Source organism: Schistocerca nitens, chromosome 6 (genome assembly GCF_023898315.1).
Source record: "Schistocerca nitens isolate TAMUIC-IGC-003100 chromosome 6, iqSchNite1.1, whole genome shotgun sequence".
Taxonomy (NCBI): domain Eukaryota; kingdom Metazoa; phylum Arthropoda; class Insecta; order Orthoptera; family Acrididae; genus Schistocerca; species Schistocerca nitens.
In genome coordinates this window covers 287,128,362-287,148,836 of record NC_064619.1, presented here as the reverse complement: position 1 = coordinate 287,148,836, position 20,475 = coordinate 287,128,362, and the positions used below count along the sequence as shown (strand labels likewise).

General features: G+C 40.2%; 1 protein-coding gene across 1 annotated transcript in view; it reads left to right on the top strand.

Annotated features, from left to right (window-relative positions):
* Window positions 1–13,777, top strand: part of LOC126263324 (uncharacterized) — a 164,298-nt gene extending 150,521 nt beyond the window's left edge. The window contains exons 12-13 of the mRNA XM_049960413.1: window positions 1,092–1,233; window positions 12,400–13,777. Of these exons, the coding sequence (XP_049816370.1) occupies window positions 1,092–1,233; window positions 12,400–12,675 (418 nt within the window). The 3' untranslated portion in view covers window positions 12,676–13,777. The remainder of the gene's footprint in view (window positions 1–1,091; window positions 1,234–12,399) is intronic.
* The last annotated feature ends 6,698 nt before the right edge of the window (window positions 13,778–20,475 follow it).

The following is a 20,475-nucleotide window of genomic DNA, read 5'->3' as shown; positions in this document are numbered from 1 at the left end:
GGTTATTCAGGCTTCTGACAGCTGGTCACATTAATATGACTGGATAGTGTACTGCACAACAGCGAAATTCATAACCAGTGACAACAATTTTTAAAGTATATCAGTGTTGGCTGCACGGGGTACATCGTGGTACAGACAGACAGATGGAAAGTGAGTTCAGTTGTTGCGTAGGCTGTAGGCACTCTCGCGTCTATGAACGTAACAAGTTCATTTAGGGTATTAATTAATACTAGCCTGGCGGGCAGTATTGTTTTATATGGTTTCCATAAAATATAATTTTATGTAAGTTCTTTGGCCATTAAATCGAGGTGCATAAGAAGAAACTGTGTTCAAAATTTAGGTATCAACCTATAAAAACCACACACATTCTTAAGCTTCAGGTACTAAAAAATGGTTGAAATGGCTCTGAGCACTATGGGACTTAACATCTGAGGTCATCAATCCCCTAGAACTTAGAACTACTTAAACCTAACTAACCTAAGGACATCAAACACATCCATGCCCGAGGCAGGATTCGAACCTGCGACCGTGCGCGGTTCCGGACTGAAGCGCCTAGAACCGCTCGGCCACACCGGCCGGCTTTTGTTTTTTTTTCGAAGAGGAACATTCTTCAGGTACTATCGATTACCAAAGACATATAAATTTTGCAACAACAGTGACACTAGCAGTGATTTGAGAGACAAAAATAATCAGCTCATACCAGGCGGCAGTGTTAAACTCTCCATCCAAGATTCTGCGTTCTCCATGCCAAGACATTCTCAGTCCAGTCACAAATTCCATTTTCTGATAACATGTGTAGTCGGTTTTTCGTTATTACGTGCTAATATGGCAAGCAGTCAAATGCTTTTCGGAAGTCAAGGAATACTGTATCTATCTAACTGGTTTGGTCTATGGCTTTCAGAATGTCACATGAGAAAGCCACTAGTTGTGTTTCCCAAGAGCGATGTTTCGCGTAGCTGATTTGTAAGGAGGATGTCATTCTGTTCGAGGTCACATTTGAGCTCAGATATGTTGTAGGAACCTACAAAATACATTGGACGGTTCCTCGCGTGAAGAGAGCGAGCTGATCGACAGCTTACGGGTGCTTGCAGGGGTTGCGGACCAGGCAGGACGACGTGGGCCCGGCGTGCCGCATCGCCCTCTCCCAGCTCCGACAGCCTCGACAGTGGAGGAGCAGACGCCGACGCCGACTACGAGGAGTGCGATGTCAGCCGCAGTGCCCACCAGCGCCTGGTAAGTTACGCAATATGTGACAGGCGAGGTGGACACGTCGGCAGACTTTGCCACAAATGCCATGAGTCTTATTCCAAATAGTTCTGCGATGTCTCCCGGAGCAAAAGTAGTGGGGTGAGTGACATCATTTGGTTACACCCTCTCTCTCTCTCTCTCTCTACATCCACGCGCTGCAAACCACTGTGAAGTGCGTGGCAGTGGCTGCTTTCCTTTTAACCAGTTGTTATGTAGGGCCCCTTCACTTCCTGATTGCATGTGGAGTGCGGGAAGAATAATTTCGTAAGGGTCCTTCACACGCTCTGTATTTCCTACACAATAATATTGTTTCAGTACATTGCACGAAAAGGTTAGGCCAATAATGGAGCTATATTCATGCCCAGGACGCGTCAGAATTCTGCCATCGTAGGCCTCACTGAGGTGACAAAAGTCGTGAGATAGTGATATGCATATATACAGATGGCGGTACACAGTGTGTAAATGGGTAGTGCATTGGCAGAGCTGTCATTTATACTCAGGTGATTCCTGTGGAAAGGTTACCGACATGATTATGGCTGCATGACGGGAACAGACTATCACGGAGTGGTAACTGGAGCTAGACGCGTGGGACATTCCATTTCGGAAATCGTTAGGGATTTCAATATTCTGCAATCCACAGTGTCAAGAGTGTGCTGAGATACCAAATTTCAGGCTTCCCCTCTCGCCACAGCGAGACCAAGAGCAGCACCGTTTGCGTAGAGTCCTCAGTGCTAACAGACAAGCAACACTGCATGAAATAACCGCAAAAATCAATGGGGGCTGTACGATGAACTTATCAGTTAGGACAGGGCAGCCAAGTTTGGTGGTGCTACGGCAGCAGACAATCAACGCAAGTGCCTTTACTAACAGCACGATGCCGCCTGCAGCGCCTGAGCTCGTGACCATATCATTTGGACCCTAGACGACTGGAAAGCCGTGGCCTGGTCAGATGAGTCCTGATTTCAGTTGGTAAGAGCTGGTATCTAATTCTCATTGTGATAGATTAAAAATAAACTGCTAGAAAAAGTGGACACTTTTCCCAATTAGCAGGGTCACCAATTTTCCCAAAGAGACCATGTTGGCATTAGTGGTTCACAGATGAAACCATCAAACTGAAAGAAAAAAACAAGGAACTACATTTATAAGTCAAAAGATGTTTAAGCATTTGTATTATACTCTACGTGTGAGTGAAGTAACAAAGTAATATAACTAATTGACCTTACATCAAACAACTGTCAGGAAAGTTTTTATAAAAAATAACAGAACAAGCTTCCTTTGCCAAACTAACTTACAACAATGATGGTTTATAGAACTAGTTTGACCACGTATTGACTGGGAGCCACACTGTTCATGACAAAAAATAGGCAATGGCAACTTATCCCAACATAGCTGCTTAACCCCTCTTTCTTCTAATACTGTCTGCAAGATTATTAACATGCAACATGAACAGCAAGGGTCCCAACAACCTCCCTCATATATACCTGAACTTACTTCCAAGATAACTTAGTGCATCCACCCTAACAAGAAATTCAGAATACAGTCACAAATCTCTCCTCATACCACCATGTGATTGTATTTTCATTAAAAATCATTGGTGCAGAACTGAGTCAAAGCTTATCAGATAACTTTGAACACAGATTCTGTCCGTCTTAATCTGTGATTTTCTGGATGTTATGAGAAGAAAGCACAGATCTGGTTTCACGTAACAGATGTTTTCTGAAATAATGCTGGTTGACTCGGAGGAGGTCACTCTGTTCAAAATACCTCATTACATTAAGAATTCGGAATATGTTCAAAGTTTCTGTCATGCATGGAAGTCAAGTACTCAGACTTCTGCTGCTCTTCTTGTAGACAGGTGGAACACGTACTTTCTTCCAACCACAAACTACAGTTTTTTGTTTGAGGAATCTAAGGTCTCTTCCGCTTCAGTCAACTTCAAATATGATAATCTCACAGATGCTCCATCAGGTCTTGTTCAGCTTTAACAGTTGTTGCTGTTTCTCACCCTCAGTGATACTAACATTTATAACACTCATGTTTGCAGTTATGTGAGAATTAAACTGAAATTGTAGTCTGGATTTTCCTTTGTAAAGGAACATTTGAAAATGGAATTCATCATATCTGCTTTTGCACTGCTACCATCAATTTCATGGTTTCTGATCATTCATGAGTGTCCTTAAACTAACTTTAGTGCCACTGACAATGGTTGTCATTGTATCTACAGTCCTGTGCATTTTCCATGTTTGTGCAGTTGTCACTATTTCTTTATAAATTCCTTTACAGAGACTGTACACATAGAGGGTCTGCTCCCATCACAAACTGCTCTACTAGGGGCATTTTTATCCAGAGCTTGAACAGTTATCCTTCTAAAATTCAATTTACATTTTTTGTAGGTACTTCTGCTCAGATCCACTACTTAAAGATCCTTATTGAGATATGACACTACTGTTCTTTATCTAGCTCACTGAACATGTAAATCTTTCTATTTGTTCTAGATGGCCTTTCTACTTTATTAATCATTGGTTAACTGTCATATGGTCACCAATACCTGTACCAATGTGAACCTCCTCTATAATGTCAGGTATGTTTGTCTGTTGCTATTAGCTCTACTATATTTCTGTCATGAGTGGGCTGCCAAACTGTCTGTCCTAAAAAGCTGCCCAAGAGCACTTTTAGTAATGCTTCATTAAGATGTCATGCCACATTCTCTATTTATAAAACTATAACTATGCCAGCTGATTATTGGATGATAAAGTTTCCTTTGATGATGACAGTACTATAATGGAACTTGTGTACCGGGGAGCTGGTATATTCTCAAAAGCTTTCAGTTACATCTGGGGGGGGGGGAGTCCAGCGGGCGATAGAAATATCAAATTAATGTTTTTCTCCACCGCTGGTACAGAGTCATGCTCAATAAGTATCTCATTGAGCTTTTATTTCAATTCAGTTTCGGTGGACTTCAATTTCCTGTCTCCTGTGACAAATTCGCCAAATCCATTTTGACCCATAAGCCAATTTATTCAACATACACTTAGATTTCCACAATCTCACTGATGTCAATTTCAAGTTTTAGCCATATGTTTGTGTGGTGTCACCGCCAGACACCACACTTGCTAGGTGGTAGCTTAAATCGGCCGCGGTCCATTAAGACATGTCGGACCCGCGTGTCGTCACTGTCAGGATCGCAGACCGAGCGCCACCACAAGGCAGGTCTCGAGAGACGTACTAGCACTCGCCCAGTTGTACGACGACGTTGCTAGCAACTACACTGACGAAGCCTTTCTCTCATTTGCCGAGAGACAGTTAGAATAGCCTTCAGCTAAGTTAATGGCTACGACCTAGCAAGGCGCCATTTGTACCATTGCATGTATCTCAAGATAGTCTCACTTGTATCATCAAGAATGCTGTATACCAAAGGACGATATAAAAGTTAAGTGTTCTAGTAGCTACGTTCTTTTCTTTATCACATTCATTACGAATCCTGTTCCAGACTTCGCGCCAGTCGGCGTGTGTGTACGTGTGCCCTTTCGGCTACCCGTCACTGTGGACTGGCTGCCTTGTCAGTCCACTGCAGTTTGTACCTAGTAGTATTTGTTTTATTTATTTATCAGTCATCCATTTTATCATATGCAATGTTACAAGACTTGTCACATGTTGATATAAAAAAAGGTGTCTGTATACAAATTACATATAGAGAATTAAATACATAAACAGAATAAAATCATAAAGGTACAATTCATACAGATAACAAAATACATAAACCACACAAACTCTAAGTTTACATTACATCCAGTGAAATATGGCTACCTTTAACTTAAGCTATGGAAGGCCACGGAATTCCAAAAATTATGTACTCTTCAACACTGTAAAACATTTCACTTATAAGCATTTCCTTACATTCATTTTTAAAAATGTGCAGCTTTGATATCTTTTTAATTCCTAAGGGAAGGGTGCTGAAAAGAATTTTGGAATGTTATATCATGATACTGGGCTTTCTTATGTACTTCTCTGTGAAAGTCAGTCCTGTGTCTAGGTTCATAGTCGTCGTAACTACTGTTCAAAGAAAACAACTGGGAATGGGCTTTCAAAAATCATATACTTTTAACAGTACATATGGATGGAAGAATATTTCCCTACAGGACCCCTAGGTGCAACCCCTTCTATAATTCTTACTGCTCATTTTTGAAAAGGAGTCTTTTGCTTAACTTGAAAAACCCCAAAATAAGACACGATATAGCAGCAGACTATGCACAAATGCATAATAGGCACTCACCACTGTTTCTTCACTGTAGGAATTTTCAAGCATTCTAAATACATAAGAGAATTTACTTAATTTTTTAATGAACCATTCTTTATGTTTATTCCATTCAAGACGCTCATCTAACCAAATTCCTAAAAATTTAGTATTTCAAATTTGTAGTGTTTTCTGTTCCATCTAACTTCACTATTATATTATGGTTTACTATACTTGATATATGCCTGAAATTCATTCATAATGTTTTCTTCCTAATAACAAATAGACTGTTATCTCTAAACCAATCATCAGCAAACACTGCATCAGCTTTTGTTAAATAACTTGGCAAGTCAGTTACAAATATCAAGAGCAACAACAGTCCCAATACGGATCCTTTTGGTATGCTGTAACCTTCTCATATCCAGAAAAGTAGGATTTCCCTTTGTGAATTACTTTACTTTCTGGTATTTGTCAGATAAATGATTTAAACCACATGTGACTAATGCCACAGACTCCATACCAGTTTAGTTTGTCAAGCAATATTTTATGATCAATAACATCAAATCCCTTAGATAAATCTAAAAGCAATTCACACTTTACTTTGTTATGAACAATGGAATTCAGAATAACTTTTAGAAAATTAACTGTATAACAGTTACAGTCAATCTGTTTTTACTAAAACTATTTTGTTCATTGGCAAATATTTCACTTTTTCCAACAAAAACAGTGTCTTTCATAAATTATTCTTTCAAAAATTTTTGAGAACCAAAACTTTCATGAAAGTCTGTAGTTTTTTTGCATCGTAAGGACCACTGGTTTTATTATTGGTGGCTTAAGTTCTCTGGGAAAAGCACCAATGCCGAAAGAAGCATTAATTATATCAACAAGTAGAGGAACAATATATTCGCTGTCTTAAATTACTTTATCTGGAATGCCATCTGTACGATGGGACAATTTTTTTTAAATTTTTGATTGCATTCTCTACCTCCTGTACTGCTGCAGGATACAAAAACAGTTTGGATTTACAGAGATGTTATGATTAGCCTTTATATGACTTTGGTTTTTTATAATATTTTGTACTATACTTATACACTGACTAATGAATGTAGTGACAATATGTAAAGGATCATTTATAGTTTTACACTTACTTTTAATAACAATATTGGTGTCTTTCTTTGCTTCTTCATAAATTTGTATTTAACGCATTCCAAACTGATTTCATTTTTTGTTACCCTTGTTTCTGTTGATGTATGAATTGTTCCTTAATTTTTTTACAGCTGTAATGACTTTCTTTTACACTTTCCTGTTAAGTGCTCACATACTGTTTTAGAGCTGAATTTTTCTTAGCTGATTTAATTAACTTAAGTTGCTCTAAAGTGTTTCTTATCCCCTGTATTACCCAAAGGTTATTTCTGGTTTTTACTTTAATTTTCTTAAGAGGGAATGCAATTTCACAGTTATGTTTGTAACAAGCTAAAAATGATTGAAACTTATCTGCATTGACATATTTATCCAAATCCCAACAAAGAAATAAAATCCTAATGTTGTCCCCATTTATACATCTTGTGTACAAGTATTTCTGACTTTCCCTAGAATCTGGGTTGAGTACATTATTTATGCTAAATCTTATTCCTGAGAATCCACTATCAATCACTTGAACACTATGACCAAGTGTCTGCAACTCAAAAAATGTTTGATTTGTTGTAGTTTTAGAGATCTTTCCAAGTCTAATATATTCATGGACAGTTGGAGATAAATTATGTGTATATAACAAATTCTTCAGCTTAGATATGTTTTGACAACTTATTTTAAAGTTTACATTAAAATGTCCAACTACAATAATGTTCTCTTTAGAAAATTCCGTAATTCACCAGTCTTGCTACACTGTCCAAAAACACCATAAAGTTATGAGAAATTGTATATGCACACAATGATTATTTTGGATTCTTTAAGTTCACAAGCACAATATTCAAACATTTTTCCAATGTTTTTTCTGTTGCTGAAATTAATTTTTTTTGCTTTCAGTTCCTTGCTTAACATATATGCATTTTCCTCCACCTATAAAAGTCTACACAATCTACAGAAATTTAAATTCTGTTACTCTAGCAGTACACACTTGGTTTTCCTTTTAACTAATGTTCACTCACACATCAAACTGAAATATCGCTTAGCTGAACAAGAAAAAGAACTAATAATTGAGCAATCTTCTTATACCCCGATCTGCTCCCCTCAATCTTTGGTTTCTGCTTGTTTTCAATAAATCCTGGTGGTGATTTACTTCATTATTTTGATGAGTGATTGGCTTTTACTGCTTCAGGTGGTTTAGTTGACACTGTTGTTGTTGATGTAGGCTGTCCTGTTGCTTCTGAAGATGATGATTACTGTGCAGTGAAGCATGCTGTTGACTGGGAAGTAGGATGTGGTAGAGTAATGGGGTCACCCTCCTTGAATCTGCCTAATTACACCACTGCCCATTAAAACTGCTACACCAAGAAGAAATGTAGAAGATAAAGGGGTATTCATTGGACAAATATATTATACTAGAACTGACATGTCATTACATTTTCACGCAATTTGGGTGCATAGATCCTGGGAAATCAGTACCCAGAACAACCAAATCTGGCCGTAATAACGGCCTTGATACGCCTGGGGATTGAATCAAACAGAGCTTGGAGAGCGTGTACAGGTACAGCTGCCCAGCAGCTTCAACACGATACCACAGTTCATCAAGAGTAGTGACTGGCATATTGTGACGAGCCAGTTGCTCGGCCACCATTGACCAGATGTTTTCAATTGGTGAGAGATCTGGAGAATGTGCTGGCCAGGGCAGCAGTCGAACATTTTCTGTATCCAGAAAGACCCGTATAGGACCTGCAACATGTGGCTGTGCATTATCCTGCTCAAATGAAGGGTTTCACAGGGATCGAATGAAGGGTAGAGCCATGGATCATAACACATCTGAAATGAAACGTTCACTGTTCAAAGTACCGTCAATGCGAACAAGAGGTGACCGAGACGTGTAACCAATGGCAACCCACACCATCACGCCAGGTGATACGCCAGTATGGCAATGACGAATACACGCTTCGAATGTGCATTCACCGCGATGTTGCCAAACATGGATGTGACCATCACGAGGCTGTAAACAGAACCTGGATTCAACCGAAAAAATGACGTTTTGCCATTCGTGCACCCAGGTTCGTCGTTGAGTACACCATCACAAGCGCTCCTGTCTGTGATGCAGCGTCAAGGGTAACTGCAGCCATGGTCTCCAAGCTGATAGTCCATGCTGCTGCAAATGTCACCGAACTGTTCGTGCAGATGGTTGTTGTCCTGCAAAAATCCCCATCTGTTGACTCAGGGATCGAGACGTGGCTGAACGATCCGTTACTGCCATGTGGATAAGATGCCTGTCATCTCGACTGCTAGTGATACGAGGCCGTTGGGATCCAGCACAACACTCTGTATTACCCTCCTGAACCCACCGATTCCATATTCTGCTAACAGTCATTGGATTTCGACCAATGCGAGCAGCAATGTCACGATACGATAAACCGCAATTGCGATAGGCTACAATCTGACCTTTATCAAAGTCAGAAACGTGATGGTACACATTTCTCCTCCTTACATGAGGCAACACAACAACACTTCACCAGGCAACACCGGTCAACTGCTGTTTATGTGTGAGAAACTGGTTGGAAACTTTCCTCATGTCAACACGTTGTAGGTGTCACCACCGGCGCCAACCTTGTATGAATGGTCTGAAAAGCTAATCATTTGCATATCACAGCATCTTCCTCCTGTCGGTTAAATTGCACATCTGTAGCATGTCATCTTCATGGTGTAGCAATTTTAATGGCCAGTAGTGTAATTTATGATGTCTCGGATTTTATGGCATAGTAGTATCTTAGCCTTAACATTTAGATGTATAGAGCTCTGCTGTTTTATAATAGTGCCCCAAACCCTGAAACTTCTTTTTAGACATTTTGGTTCTTGGTCTCTAGAGTTTTAACAATCACACTCTGAAGGACATTTCTCTGGGTGTTGTACCAACACTTTGGGTCTCCTACAACTATCATTATCTTTACTGTATGGAGAAATGCACAATATACAAATAAAGTTGTGTACACCCCACGCACAGTCAGCTACTTGGATAACAGCCCCTGATGTGCAGGACACCCGTTACCAATTGAGGGGAACCTTCAGTAGTTCTCAACCCTGTGGAGCAAATCTAGGAAGTCACAATATACATACATAAAAAAAGTTTTGCATCGCCCCAGTTCACAGAACTGAAGTCAGATGTTGACTAGATATTGTATCACAGACACAGTTCCTTTGACTGTTCAGAGATGTCAATAAACGTACCAAAGATGTAAACAACCATGCATGAGCAGTGCCTATTACACAGAGACGATCTGGCAGCCGATCAGTTCCAGTCATTCCACCATGAAGGAGGTACACGGCCCATGTTGTCTGCACTTCAACCATGCCTACACGGTCAATGCCACGGTTTGATAGCATCTGCATTGTTACTTTGTGCCAGGAAGAGCTCTCAACAAGGGAAGTGTCCAGGTGTCTCGGAGGGAACCAAAGCAATGTTGTTTCGACATGGAGGAGATACAGAGAGACAGGAACTGTCAATGACATGCCTCGTTCCGGCCGCCCAAGGGCTACTACTGCAGTGGATGACTGCTACCTACAGAGTATGGCTCAGAGGAACCCTGACAGCAATGCCACCAAGTTGAATAATGCTTTTCGTGCAGCCACATGACACCATGTTACGACTGAAACAGTGCGTAATAGGTTGCATGATGCGCAACTTCACTCCCGACGTCCATGGCGAGGTCCATCTTTGCAACCACGACGCCATGCAGCATGGTATAGATGGACCCAACTACGTACTGAACGTACTCAGGATTGGCATGATGTTCTCTTTGCATATGCCTTCAACCAGACAATTTTCGGAGACGTGTTCAGAGGTAACCTGGTCAGGCTGAACGCCTTAGACACATTGTCCAGCGAGTACAGCAAGGTGGAGGTTCCCTGGTGTTTTGGGGTGGCTTTATGTGAGGCTGATGTATGCTGCTGGTGGTCGTGGAAGGTGCTGTAACAGCTGAATGATACTTGAATGCCACTCTCCGACCGATAGTGCAACCATAACGGCAGTATATTGGCGAGGCATTTGTCTTCATGGATGACAATTTGTGCCTCTGTTGTGCACATCTTATGAATGACTTCCTTCAGGATAATGACATCTCTTGACTAGAGTGACCAACATGTTCTCTACATCTACATCTACATTTATACTCCACAAGCCACCCAAAGGCAAGTGGCAGAGGGCACTTTACATGCCGCTGTCATTACCTCCCTTTTCTGTTCCAGTCGCGTATGGTTCGCGGGAACGACGACTTCCGGAAAGCCTCTGTGTGTGCTTGAATCTCTAATTTTACATTCGTGATCTCCTCGGGAGGTATAAGTAGGGGGAAGCAATATATTCGATACCTCATCCAGAAATGCACCCTCTCGAAACCTGGACAGCAAGCTACACCATGATGCAGAGCGCCTCTCTTGCAAAGTCTGCCACTTGAGTTTGCTAAACATTTCCGTAACACTATCACACTTACCAAATAACCCTGTGATGAAACGCGCCGCTCTTCTTTGGATCATGATCCAGACATGAACCTTATCGAACATGCCTGGGATAGATTTGAAAGGGTTGTTTATGGGTGACGTGACCCACCAACCACTCTGAGGGATGTATGCTGAATCGCCGTTGAGGAGTGGGACAATCTGGACCAACAGTGCCTTGATGAACGTGTGGATAGTATTCGATGTCAAATCAATGCAAGAGGATGTACTACTGGGTATCAGAGGTACCGGTGTGTACAGCAATCTGGAGCACCACCTCTGTAAGTCTTGCTGTATGGTGGTACAACATGCAATGTGTGGTTTTCATGAGCAATAAAAAATGTGGAAATGATGCTTATGTTGATCTCTGTTCCAATTTTCTGTACAGGTTCTGAAACTCGCAGAACTGAGGTGAGGTAAAACTTTTTTTGATGCATGTAATTTGTCACAGAAGCTTTGGTTCAAGCCCTCTTCAACTTAGAATCAGTGAGTTATGATTATAGTTATGAAAGGTGATCTTCACATTATGAAGATTTTATAACATTGATTCTGTGGATATGTAGACATACTGGGTAACAACGTGAATCATTTCATGTAATTATTGACTCTATACATTGTTGAGTTAGTCTGAATTCCAAAAATCACCATCTCTTAGGGCAAGTGATAGAAAGTTTGCAAAGTGAAGTCCTCAGGGCAGCTGACAGATTTTGCAGACATGGTAGTAGTTGGTGTCATGTTGCAGCTCACACCAAGCTATTTTGCACAGTGGCAAGACTCTGGACTTGAATTTCGAAGGACAGAGATTCAAATCCCAATCCACCAGTCTGATTCTGGATAACTGAGACTTTCATAAATAGCTTAATTTGTTCGTGCTTCCCTGTTACTGGTGGATAGCAGCAGTGAATACAATTCTTTTTACAATAATGTTTATTCTCATCAAATGATTCCTGCCCTATGGTTATGTTGGGGTCACCACATGTACACGACTTCTACGTAGAGCAATTGGTAGCAGCCACACACCTGTTGTGACCCTCAGCAATACCTGACTAGGCTTTAGAGCTAAGGATAATCCAATGGGCTATTTAAAATAGCTAATTATTTAACTTAATTAAGCCACTGAAATATTAATTGTGAGTATTTAACTATACAGTAAATTTTACAGCATATCACTGAACATAAATGGCTGGATGGATGCTTTTAAAAGGGGATGCCTGAATTCCTTTCCAATCTGAGCCTGCACTCCGACTGATGACCTTATTGCTACTAATTCTGCTTCATCCTTGTTGCAGCTTGGATCATGGAGCCCAGCGACACCACAGGAGAGTCACAGTTCAAGCCCTGGCCTCGGTGGCAGTGTGAGTGCTGGCTGTGGCAGCCTCAGTGACAGTGAGGCGGACGGTTCACTGTGTGATGGAGGCTCTGAGTCTGGTGGAGAGAGCGTTGCCACCGACTCGGTTTTCTTTGGCAGTTTCCGGAAGGTAGCTACATGTGTGGCCACAGTGCCTGACGACCGGCTGAGGGAGGCGCTGTCTGGGCTGGCAGCTGGCAAGCGGCACCGCAGCTGATGGAGGAGGAGGAACCCACCACTTCGTAAACTGTGCATAATACATTGAAGATTGAACAGTCCAAACAAAACTTTTCTGTTCAACTAGAAAACTAGATTTTACATAACAAATGGACTTGAAAGTAAAGCATCATATCTCCATTGGGTGGTCGTCCCAGGTCAGGTTCACACACATATCGAATGGAAGCACTTTCCTTTGTTTTCCATTGCAGCTTCTTTCCATAGCAGCTCTGTTCAGCCAGGGTGTTGAGTGATAATGACAATGATGATAATAATGTTGAGTTTACAGTGTTCAACTGTATTGTTATCAGTGTCCTTGCAGAATATGAACTAAAATTTTAGTTAAGACAAAAAAAGTATTTCCTAGTAAGCCATCTCCTTGGGACAATGATCCAGGCACACATATTAGACTTTAAAAAACTATCTGCCAATGACATCACATGCCTATTAATGAAAATCTTGAACGGAGATGTGCATGTCTACATGCACATTCACACCAATTTCTCATGCTTTAATAAGCTATAATATAGTCACATCCAATGGATGTGTATTAAACTTACTTAATTGTAGACATGTGAAAGGTGTTCATGGTCACACCTGTTAACTGCAGAACAGATTCTCAGACATTTTTTCATGACTATGTTATGAACATGGTACCTTTTATCTCCCATTATTTTTGTGCTAGTTCCCAATTGGTTGGTCAAATTAGATGTAAGATAAATGCTGTAATCAGAAATGAAAATACATCCATAAGAACTATTCTCCAGTCAGTTCATGCTGGTTCACACTATGCCACTAATTTAGTCTAAAGGGAAGTGAACATAGCTTCCTTACTGAACAATGAACAGCAAAAGGCTAAGTTTAGTTGTTTAACAACTGGTGACTGCTGTGGAAGTGTGAATTGCAAAATGATCTGATGAAGAAGAATGAATCAAGCAATAAACATTTCAGAAATCCCACAGAGGAAGAAGAGAATAAAAATTACAATAGCATAAGACTATAATGGCTGAATGATTTGTACATACAACCTCAAATACGTCACCACTGAAAATGCAAAGGAATACTTTTCCTCACAGACAATGTCAGTGAGTGAGGTGAAACAACTGATATCTCCATCCTTGTATATTATAGTTAGGTTTTCTCAAATCAGTTAAGACAAATACTAATTTTCTTTGAAAAGGATGTGGCTGATTTCTTTCCTCATCCTAATTTCTGAGTCATCTCTGACAGCTTTATCATGAACAAAATATTAAACTCTGTTTCTCTTTCCTCACAGAGAATGTCAGAAAACTGGTTCAAATTTCTCTAAAAAAAAAAAAAAATATAGGCTATATCCTAAGAAACTGATTTTCATCTGAGGACTGCCAAATCACTACTTTAGGCTGTGTTGTATCTTATTCTGAACCCATCTTAAGCTCCATCAACCTACGCTCAGTTACAGAGGATAACTATACAAGTGGGCATTTTAAATTCCTAATGTACTTCTGTCCCCTCCTAACACTGCAAAAATATGTTGTTTTATCATCCCAACAAGCCATGTCAGTGCCTGACTTGTAATGATACACACCAGTATGCCATACTGGTAGTTCTGAAGAAAAGGAATCAGTACCACAGATTTTGAATTGTGGTGTGATAGAAATTTTGCTTAAGTTGAAATGATGTAAAACCAATGTTATATTCACACTTTTAAAATGTTCAGGAAAGCATTAAAATAATATTTTAGTAAGTCTACATTTCAAAAACACCCCCTGTAAGATCACCATACTGAAATATCTGTTTTACAAAATAATCAATCAAGAAACAAGAGATGACTGATAAGAGAGAGAGGAATGAAACATGCAGTTGACTAATGATTATGCACAGACACTGTTCAGGTATGTTCAATGGTGCACCACTGGTAACTGAGTTGGGATGTGGGAAGTTACTCAATTGTCTACAATTAGCTTCATTTTACTAAGCTAATTGATTAATATATTTAATTACTTAGTCAATCAATAATGGACTAAATTACTGGCCTAGTGTTAACTCTAATGTAGGACTCAGAAGGTAGCCATCCATAAATTCCACAGCTAAAATTGTTGGGGATTATGTACAATTGTGATAGAGTGGGGATCACAATTTACTGGGTGAAATAAAATGGCACAGAGTTTGAAACATTTTGGTCCCTTCGAATTTATATTTCTCCAGGAAAATTCCATATGAAATCTGTGCCTCCCACCTTAATGGTCAATGAAGAATTTCATAATTTTCTGTTTATTGACGTGCTGGACTGAAATCTAGCACTGTTACTGCTGCTATGGGATCCCCTGACTGTTACTGTATTGATACTTGTGACTTGTAGTACTTGATGCTGAAATATTGATATACAGACCTGCCACTGTCCTTGGAGAGTTGCAAGCCATATTCATTGTACATTGGGTGAAGTACAATAACATTTAATCACAAAAGAGGACATAGTTATATTTGCATGTAGTGCTGACACTGTCCTTAAAGAGCTCCAGTCCATATTCATTGTATATTGGGTGAAGTGCAATAACATTTTAAACACAAAAGAAGACGTATAATATTGTTATACAGACCTGGTACTGTCCTTGGAGAGTTCCAAGCCATATTCATTTTATATTTGGTGAAGTGCAATAAAACTTAAGCACAAAGGAGGACTTATTGAAAAGTTTGTCTGTTGGACAATGGACTGACAGTAACAGTAATGTATATGAAACCAAGTGCAATATTTAATGTGCAATTCTGTGAGAACACTGTTGATATTTATCAATAAATTGTAACATTTTTATCTCATTCTTCGATAACAACAGATTATGAGCCCAAAATTCATCCTTCTTAAGAATGGTGAGTCTTGCTGTTACTAGTAAAAATAATTATTTCTTATGGGCATCTTCTATAATTAATAGTTTCAATACTTTTTCAAAGCTAATACTAGCCTTTTTTATCTCATTCTTCGATAACAACAGATTATGAGCCCAAAATTCATCCTTCTTAAGAATGGTAAGTCTTGCTGTTACTAGTAAAAATAATCATTTCTTATGGGCATCTTCTATAATTAAGAGTTTCAATACTTTTTCACAGCTAATACTAGCCTTGTTGTTTTCACTGAGTAATATATGAGAGTGGCAAAGTTACATATTTCACAGAGAGGTTCTGTGAAACAGATCTAAGATTATTTTGTTCTTACTACTCAAGAAATATTAAAACCATTTTAGCATGAGAGACAAAATTATAACTTTTCTACACTCTGGAAGATATAGTTTATGAAGGTATCAATTTTTTTCATTGGCTATAACAAGAACTGTTTCACTGACATAATATGAGCTTTCTGAAATAATATGTATGGTTCTGATGCCTAGATATCATGATAGGTCAATTGGTGATGAATACAAATTAGCACCACAACATAATAACAAGGGGAAAAGAGATACTGCTGATTTGGAATATGGCCAGTAGAGCTCTGAGCCACAGAAAGTAATCAATGTTCTGTAAGGAATCATTAAAAGGAGCACAAAAGGTAAAGATAGTAGGTTGTTTAAACAACAGGTATTGATGACTTATTAGTCAAACGTAGACTGGTCTCCTCACCCAAATTATTATTTGTTAGAGTGAAGGGTATGAAAAACAGCTAATATTAGTTTTGTGTTAATTTATAACAATTTTTGTCTCATATTTAATATGGAAACCTTCTGTTGCTCAGATTCAAAGCCATCATGAGTGACCACAAGTTCATTTATGGCCAATAGTGGTAATTGTCAAAAGATATATATGAGGGCTTTGCCACCTGAACAAGTTTATAGTAACATTGAAGTTTGTATGATATTGAATTTAAAAAAGTACAAGACTTTCCATAATTAATTTGCAGCAAAGTGAACCAGACAGGAACTCAAACCTGCAGATTTACTTCTTGCAGACAATGCTCCAATCAATATCCAGGCATGACACACCTACCCTCATAACCTTACTTTCACCAGTAACACTCTACCATTCTCCCAACTTCGGAAAGTAGGGGAGAGGTACTGCCAGAGTACTGCTTTTTGTTTATTGTAATTCTTGAAATGAAATAAGTAATCGGGCTTGTTTCACTCCATGCATTTCAAGAGCTGATTTTCATTTGAATCAGCTACTTAGATGAATTCTTACAATGTTCTCAGTGCTAACTTTGACAAGTTATGCCATATTAATTCACCTTCAGAAAGCAGAAAATATTCTGATAAAATACTATGAATCTTTTTATGGTACTTGACACCAAAAATAATCCACCAAAATTAGTTTTGTTCATCACTGTGCACACAACCCTCTGCAATATCCCATACCTAACCCTCTCCTTGTAGGCCAAACCCTATGACAATTCTCAAATGCACTCTCAGTGATCAAGCATGTATAATACAGTCAGTTAGACCATTCACTAGACAGTGACAATCTGAGGTTCAGCCTGGCACACAGTTTTAATCTGCCAAGAAGTTTCATAAATGATTATTGTCATAAAATATATTCACTTCTTTTCAAAAAGTGTTGTAAATATTGTAGCCTTTTCTAGGATGTTCTCGACAGCCATGTTAGAAGCCACTGAGAGTGCATTTGAGAATTGTCATAGGGTTTGGCCTACAAGGAGAGAGTTAGGTATGGGATATTGCAGAGGGTTGTGTGCACAGTGATGAACAAAACTAATTTTGGTGGATTATTTTTGGTGTCAAGTACCATAAAAAGATTCATAGTATTTTATCAGAATATTTTCTGCTTTCTGAAGGTGAATTAATATGGCATAACTTGTCAAAGTTAGCACTGAGAACATTGTAAGAATTCATCTAAGTAGCTGATTCAAATGAAAATCAGCTCTTGAAATGCATGGAGTGAAACAAGCCCAATTACTTATTTCATTTCAAGAATTACAATAAACAAAAAGTTATATTGCACAATGTAGCTCATCATTTTATAAACAACCAATAGCCATAGTTCCCTATTGCAGGAAACACAGCATAGGTTAAATGATATGCACATGGCGAGAATAATTTCCCATCTGTTAGTTTGGAGGAGTACCTTCTTTATGCATCTGATTTCCAGATTTTATACATGACTGTATATTAGGATAGAGTGGGGTCACAGGGTCTACATCTTCTATGAGTGATGATCAGGTAGGTTACACATTCTTGAATGTGACATTGTTTAAGTTTTTTAATGCTGTTATTATATGTTAAACCTAAATAAATTTATTTTAATAATGATTTCAACAGAAAATAATTACTAACACTGTTTGTATTTTCTTTGACTCTTTTTTTAAGTTCAGTTCAATTATACATCATCAAGTTGTTTGATGAACATACTACTTCCTGGTGATACTGGTTTCGTGTCCCATTCTATGAACAACTTGACCTTACTGGCTGGTGAAGAAAAAAATAATTTAGTTGGAATAAAACAATGGAAAGTCCAGAATGAAATGACAACAACACAATGAAAAAGATAGATTGCTACTCACCATATAGAGAGATCTGGAGTTACAGACAGGCATACCCTTACTTATACTTTCAGCCAAAATGCCTTCTTCTGATGAAGAAAACACACACACATTAATACAAGCACAACTCATAAACATTGGGTGCTGTCTCTAGCTGCTGCAGCTGGACTGAGTTGCAACTGCGCATGATGAAAGCAGCAATTCAGTGGTGGTGGTAGTAAGGACGAGGAGGGATGGGGCAAGAAGGGGGGAGTGGAAGGGTGGGGTTGTAGATACAGTCTGGAGGTTTGGGGGGGGGGGGGGGGAGCAGGAAAAAAAGAAGCCGAGAAAGGGAAAAGGACAAATGGGTGCATTGGTGAAATGGAAGATTGTGAGTAGAAATGCGAAGAGAATACATAGGTGGAGGACAGGGACTAGTGAAGGTTGAGGATGGAGTGGTAACAGGAACTTAGCATATATTGCAGGGAGAGTTACCACCTACACAATTCAGAAAAGCTGGTGTTGGTAGCAAGGACCCAGACTGTGCAGGCTGTGAAGCAGTCACTGAATTGAAGCACATTGCTTTTTGGGCAGCGTGTTCAGCAACTGGGTGGTCCAGATGTCTCTTGGCCTCAGTTGTTGGTGCCTATTCAGGCGGACAGGCAGGTTGTTAGTCGTCATGCCCACTTAAGATAGTGGCACACCAGTTGCAGCTTAGTTTGTGGATCCTCTGACTGTTTTCTCACCTAGCCCTACGATGGGATAGGAAATGCCTGTGACCAGACTTGAGTAGGTAGTGGTGGGAGGCTGTACCAGCAATACCTCCACTTTGACAGCTGCCGCCCATTCCATACCAAGAAGTCCCTTCGATACAGCCTAGCCACCTGTGGTTGCTGCACCTGCAGCGACAAGCAGTCCTCTCCAAATATACCAATGGCCTCACTGAGCCCTTCACAGACCAAAATTAGCCAGCCAACTTGTAGTCACCTACCACTTCCCACTCTACAGTCACAAAGGAGCGCTCCCCTCATTACGGGATCAACAGAATCACATTCTCCATCAGAAATTCAACTGCTTATCATCAGCCCTGAAATGAAGAATATCCTATTCAGTATCCTTCCTACAGTCGCATTGTTTCACTCACCAACCTACATATCCTTGTGCATCCTTACCCCACCCCTTCTGCCAACCTCTAGCCTCAGGCTCATATGCTTGAAGTAGTCAAAGATGCAAGAACTTGAGGGAATAAGGTATAGTTGTAGGTAAACAACTAGAATTGTCTCAGATACAGATTTATTAGCACTTCACTTCTACACAGATACAAGTCCGGAGGCTAACTGCCGTTAGCAGCCAACATCCTGCCCCACAGCCCTCTCCTCAAAGATAGCACACTTATACACCAAACAAATATCGATATTTATGGCGCTCTACTCCACAAACTGTTCCCTACATCCTCCCACTGCCACTCACATGACAGTCTGGTCACAGCCATTTGCTATGCCCTAAAAGACAGAGCTTCATGTGAAAACAATCATGTGATCTAGAAACTACACTGTGACCACTGTGCTGCTTTCTAGATGGGCATAATAACCGAAAACCTCTCTGTCCACATGAATGGCCACCAACAAGCTTTGTCCAGAGGACATCTCGACCACCCAGCTGCTGAACATAACACAATGTGCTTCACTTCAATGACTGCTTCACTCCAATGGATGCTCCACAGCCTGCACCATCTGGGTTCTTGCACAGTATGGAGTACGTCCCTGTGAATGGGGGGGGGGGGGGGAAGTTAGGAAGGTAACATACAGTTCTTCGGCGTCAGGCGGAAGCGGTCGACTGGTAGGAGACCGGGGGGTGAAACCCGGTACATCGACGGTGAAGTCAGCAAAGCAAGCGACGCCGGCAGCTGAAGACGACGTCCTGTCCTGGAGTGGATGTGTAGCACTTCGTCAGCAGGCAGGCGGAGAATCACCTTGACAGAAGGCTTAACAAAGGCATGTAAATTGCCATACGCAGTACTTCTGCCCAATTTAAAACGGTGCACCACACGAGTTTCTGCACTTCCTCCCTCTACATTGTCGATCGCGATTACCACACACACCGTATCGCCATCTACGACAACAGATAATTTATGTATGTCATCAGGGTGTACATGTGTTCTGAATTCTTGGGTGGCACCTGTATGAGCAATGGTAGAAAGGCAGGGAGGTGTGGGAAAGCCATGGCAGGGGGAAGCATCTGCTAAGAGGGGGGTGGCAGGTGCACTGGACTGCGCAGGCGACAACCTCGGGTGATCAGCTGATGGACAAGAGAGCGTGACCGAAGGCAACGAGGAGCCAGCGTGGATTGAACGGCATGTCAAAG